The 5,496-nt window shown below is 47.8% G+C and overlaps 3 protein-coding genes across 3 annotated transcripts; all 3 read left to right on the forward strand.

Moving 5' to 3' along the window:
• Positions 1–87: 87 nt before the first annotated feature.
• NEDG_02252 (uncharacterized protein) lies at positions 88–1,722 on the forward strand (the record flags this gene model as incomplete). Its single annotated transcript, XM_067689670.1, has 1 exon — positions 88–1,722. The coding sequence occupies one exon, from the start codon at positions 88–90 to the stop codon at positions 1,720–1,722; it is 1,635 nt and encodes a 544-aa protein (XP_067544664.1).
• A 465-nt stretch (positions 1,723–2,187) lies between these two features.
• Positions 2,188–3,897, forward strand: NEDG_02253 (uncharacterized protein; the record flags this gene model as incomplete). The annotated part of the gene is made up of 1 exon (XM_067689671.1): positions 2,188–3,897. One exon carries the CDS (start codon positions 2,188–2,190, stop codon positions 3,895–3,897), a length of 1,710 nt encoding a protein of 569 aa, XP_067544665.1.
• A 249-nt stretch (positions 3,898–4,146) lies between these two features.
• On the forward strand, positions 4,147–5,496 carry NEDG_02254 (uncharacterized protein; the record flags this gene model as incomplete). Its single annotated transcript, XM_067689672.1, has 1 exon — positions 4,147–5,496. A coding segment is annotated over one exon (1,350 nt), but the record flags the coding sequence as incomplete, so codon positions are not given.

The raw sequence follows: 5,496 nt of genomic DNA on the forward strand, positions 1-5,496 counted from the left end.
ATGATGCAATCAAATCCAGTTAGATCTTTCGGCAGCCTGGTTACAAAAACACTAAAATGTCCAATGTTATGGGTTAGTGTGTTCTGTATGGTTGTGGGGTGTTCAATGGACCTTCCTTTGTCAGACCACATCGTATCACCATACACCGAACAAACGATGGATTTCTTTGAGAAAAGCGAGATCGAACGTCAACCCAATCAGTTAGAAACCATTCAAATAGGCGAAGAAAGACACATACTCAAGAAGCAAAGCCAGCCGATGAATATTTACTTTGATATCTACACTCTTGAAAGCGTTCCTGACCAGCTAACACAGGGAATTGAGTTCAACGAGCTTAGCATATCAACGACAACAGCAGAAAACAGATCAATCGACCCTGCAGTGCTGGAGAAGATATTAAGAGTCTTTGGCACAGTTAATGCAGAGACCCTGTCATTACATAACTGGGCCACAACCGCCAGCCCAGATGACCTAGTTCAGCCTTTTGAGAGGATCTTTGCAGAGAACAACGACTCCGAAGCCGCAGCACCACTAACCAGATGTGTTCTCAATGTCAAAAACCTCAATATGTTCTGCAACACCGTCCTAGCCATTAAGCAGTTCCAGGAATGGATGGATCTGTCACAGTGTCAAGTTGAGTTGACACTAGTCGGCGAACTAGAGCTGGAGAATTTGGAGGTGCTGGATGGCTTCAATGCCAGAAGCATTGAGATACTAACCCTTACTTATTTCGAGAGGCTTGACAGTCTGGACTGCAAGCTGTTCCGAGAAGGCCCTTTGCCAAGTGAGCTATACTTAAACAACAAACACGCGCTAGCCTCAAAGATCTCAGAAGAGGTCGCCCGGAACCTGCTAACCAATATATGGGTAGCCATAACCATCCCCGTGGAGGTCTGGGTAGAGTTGATGAAACCGAGTGAACAGCCCAAACACCTCACAGCAAAGTATCTAGAAATTACATTCTCTCGTGACAGCAGCATCCCAGCCCCGGTGGTGGGAATGGACCGGACCACAGCCAGGCATCTTACAATTGAGCTAGCCAAAGAAAATCACGTGGTAACCCGAACCGATCTAGAACAGACTCTTGACTGGGTAAGTACAGCCTTTGTGGGCCTGGGAGTGCTTAATGTTGAGTGTTCGGATACACCAGCACTAAGAGACTTTGTCAGAAACAACCAGTTTGAGATCACAAGCATCCCAACACTCACACACATTGAGGTGTGTGATATTCAATGCATGCGGGTCCAAAGCATAAATCAGATCGGAGCAGATGTTGTGTGCCTCTCTCTCGAAGCCTGGGAGCTTTTCGGGAGTGGCAAACTGGGTGATGAACTGGCTAACTCCCAGACTGACCTGAGCCAGCTTTCACCCGAACAGCAGGCCATAGTCATGAACCGAGAGGAAATGGGCCCAGATAACGACCCCTGCTGCGTGTGTCTGTCCACAGCTGATGAGCTCAGAAGCAGTAGCCCAGACGCCGAAATATGCATTCTGGACCACCCGAAGCATAGTATATGCAATAGGTGTCTGGATGGCATGGTTAACAATGATAGAATTGATGGGCATATTAATTGTCCAGTGTGCAGACATGAGCATAAGCTTTCACTTATTCGACACACGATACGCAAGAACAACCAGGGTGTGTTTGAGCTAACCATGGGCAGACTACCATCCCTTCTGTCCTTCCCACGGGGCATCCAACCCGAGCTGCCCGCAATCTAGAATAAACGTCTATGGGGTGTCTGTCTATGGTTTGTCTGTCTCCGTTTACGGATCTGTTGTTTTTGATGGTCTTGTGTTGGTCTCTTGCAAAACATTCCATGCATCCACTCCCTCCCACACACCCAGACTCTTTCTTTTTATTTTTTGTGAGAGATTTACAAATGCTAATGAAAGAACACACAAAGTATGCCCCGAACACACACAAAGTATGCACCTGAAGAACAAACCCGAACACAGAGTCTGTTAACGGTTTTGGGTGTTAGTAGATGGGGTTGGGTATTCAGTGGGGCACCACCCGAAGCACAGTCCTCTGCGGGCGTACTCCATTGCCAACCAACCAAACACCTAAACGGAGGCCGAAAGTACCTCTCTCCGACCGCCTCATTACAGCCCGTGATACTCGCTGTGTATGAAGCAGCCATCCAGCACAAATGGGAACTATGTAAATTATTTTTTTAGCAGCCCATGATGAAATCAAATCCAGTTAGGTCTTTCGGGAAAGTCTTTGGAACGGGCCTTGGAAGGAGGCTTGGAAGGGTCATGGGAAAGGCACTGAGGTGCCACGTGTTATGTTTAATTGTGCTGTGCGTGATTGTGGGGTGTGCTGACGAAGTCTCTGAGCCAGAGTACATCGTATCGCCATACACCAAACAAACGATAAAGTTCTTTGAGAGAAGCAGATCTGATTGGTCCACCGACTTGAAAACTGTTAAAGTCGGCAAAAAGAGATGCCTTCTAAGGAAGCAGACAGAATCTCAGACTATTTATCTAGACATGTACACCCCCAAAAACATTCCCAAGAACTTGGTAAAGGGCATTGTGTTTAGCAAGCTTACAATAGACTCAAATGGTCCATTTGATCCTGCGGTACTGGAGAAGATACTGAGTGCGTTTGGCACAATCAATGCAGACGTCTTAGCATTGAAAAAACTAAAGGTTCGGGTTAGTTCGTATAGTGGCAAACACTCAGCAATCCAACCACTCAGGTGCGTTCTCAATGTCAAGGAGCTCACTATATACGCCACCCCAAAAACAACCATTGGGTGGCTCCAGGAGCGAGTGGATCTGTCATGGTCTCGGATACGGTTGTTAATCTACTGCAGATCAGACTTTGGCAATCTCGAGGTGCTGGACGGGTTCAATGCCGCGGAGATTACCTCGTTAACGCTTTGTGACATTGACAACCTGGCTACCCTGGACTGTAAGCTGTTCCGAGAAGGCCCTTTGCCAGATGTGCTAGAGATATCTGGCGACAACGCTGTGGTGATGGTCCTAGAGATCTCAGAACAGATCATTCGGAACATGTTGGCCAAGGAGTGGGTGAACTTAAAGATGCCTGTGGAGCTCTGGGATGAGTTGATGGAACCAAGTGAGCATCCCAAACACCTCACTGCAGACACGTTAACAATTTGGATGGAAAGCCCTCAAGTTCAAACACTTCCACTGCTGGGAGTGACCCGGGCCACCGTCACTCACCTTAACCTTGTCACCCCCGAACAACACAGGTTCCCACCAATGAGCAGTCTAGAACCGACTCTTGACTGGGTAAGCAAGGGCTTTGAAGGTCTGGAAACTCTTAATGTTCGAGGTCTGTATGTGTCTGGAGTAAGAGAGTTTGTCAAAAGGTACACCATTGACATCACAACCATCCCAACACTCACAAGCATTAAGCTGGAGCATATTGAGTGCTTGCACATTCCGAGCATTATCAGAGATGATTCAAACATTCTGTGCCTCTCTCTCGAAGCCTGGGAGCTTTTCGGGAGTGGCAAGCTAGCTGATGAACTGGCTAACTCCCGAACTAACCCGAACCAGCTTTCACCCGAACACCAGGCCATAGCCATGTCTAAGGAGGAAATGAACGCTGATGACAACGCCTGCCACGTGTGTCTCTGCACAGCCAATGAGCTCAAAGCCGTCAGCCCAGACGCCGAAATATGCATTCTGGACCACCCGAAGCATAGTATATGCAATAGGTGTCTGGATGGCATGGTTAATGAGAGCAGAATTAGTGGGCATATTAATTGTCCAGTGTGCAGACAAGAGCATATGCTTCCACTTGTTAAGAACAGGATAGAAAGAAACAGCCAGGGCATGTTAGTAATAACCATGCCCACCCCACTGTCTGCCCTCTCCTTCCCAAGAGCCACCCAACCCGAACTACCCGCAATCTAGAATAAACGTCTATGGGCTGTCTGTCTCTGTGCCCAATTGTGGCACGTGTTGTAGGATTGTGCCAGCCAAGCCCAAAGTGGCGTGTGAGTGGTTGTGGTGCGATCGCGGGCCGTAGCATGTCCTACTAAGCACACCAACCATCTCTAAACACCGAACGAACATCCTGTGATACTCGCTGTGTATATGCAGCCACCCAGCAGTCATAGACATAGGTCAGCTATTTAAATTATTTTTTTTTCACCCCCTGTAATGAAATCAAACCTAGTCAGGTCCTTCGGGAAAGTCTTTGAAACGAGCCTTGGAAAGAGGCTTGGAAAGGTCTTGGGAAAGGCACTGTGGTGCCACGTGTTATGTTTAATTGTGCTGTGCGTGATTGTTGGCTGTGCTGACGAAGTCTCTGAGCCAAATTATATCGTATCGCCATACACCGAGCAAACGATGGAGTTCTTTGACAGAAGTAGATCTGATGACTGGCCCAATAGGCTAGAAACTGTTGAAATAGACGGGCAGAGATGCATTCTAAAGAAGCAGACCCGAGTAATCTTCATTTCCCTTCAAAATTACACCCTCGAAACTGTTCCTGAAAAGTTGGTAGAGGGCATTCCGTTTTTCGGGCTTGCACTGGGATCAGATGAACCATCTGACCCAGCAGTTCTGGAGAAGATACTGAGTGTGTTTGGGACAATCAATGCGTGGTTGTTAGAGTTGCGCAATCTAGAGGTTCGGGTTAGCTCGGATAATGACGAACACCCACGACCACCCAGGTGCGTTATCAATGCCAATATTTTCCGGATATCCCACACCCCCAAAACAACCATTGAGTGGGTCCAGAAACGATTGGCTCTATCAGAGTCTCAGCTACTGTTTATAATCAGCTGCATGCCAGACTTTGGCAATCTTGAGGTGCTGGATGGGTTTAGTCCGGCATGCCTTGTCAGGTTAGCGCTTCATGACATTGACAAGCTTGACAGTCTGGACTGCAAGCTGTTCCGAGAAGGCCCCTTGCCAGATGAGCTAGAGATATCTGGCAACAGCACTGTGACAACCCCAAAGATCTCGGAAGAGATCATCTGGAACATGCTGGCCAAGAAGAAGTGGGTGAGCTTAAGAATGCCCGTGGAGCTCTGGGTAGAGTTAATGAAACCAAGTGAACAGCCCAAACTCCTCAGAGTAGGGTATTTACAAATTGTATTCTGCCCAGGCAGCAGCATCCCAACCCCAGTGGTGGGAATGGACCGGGTCACAGCTGGGTATCTTTCAATTCGGCTAACCAATGCGAAGAACTTACTAACAATCACCGATGCAGAACAGACTCTTGACTGGGTAAGTACAGCCTTTGTGGGCCTGGAGACTCTTATTGTTGATGGTCCGAGTGGACCTGAGCTAAAATACTTTATCAGAAGCCACACCATTGACATCCCAACCATCCCAACTCTCAAACGCATTGAGGTGTTTGATGTTGAGTGCTTGCACGACCCAAACATTATCAGAGATGATTCAAAGATTGTGTGCCTCTCTCTCGAAGCCTGGGAGCTTTTCGGGAGTGGCAAACTGGGTGATGAACTGGCTAACTCCCAGACTGACCTGAGCCAGCTTTCA

The sequence above is a fragment of the Nematocida displodere genome (genome assembly GCF_001642395.1).
Source record: "Nematocida displodere strain JUm2807 chromosome Unknown 28, whole genome shotgun sequence".
NCBI lineage: Eukaryota > Fungi > Microsporidia > Nematocida > Nematocida displodere.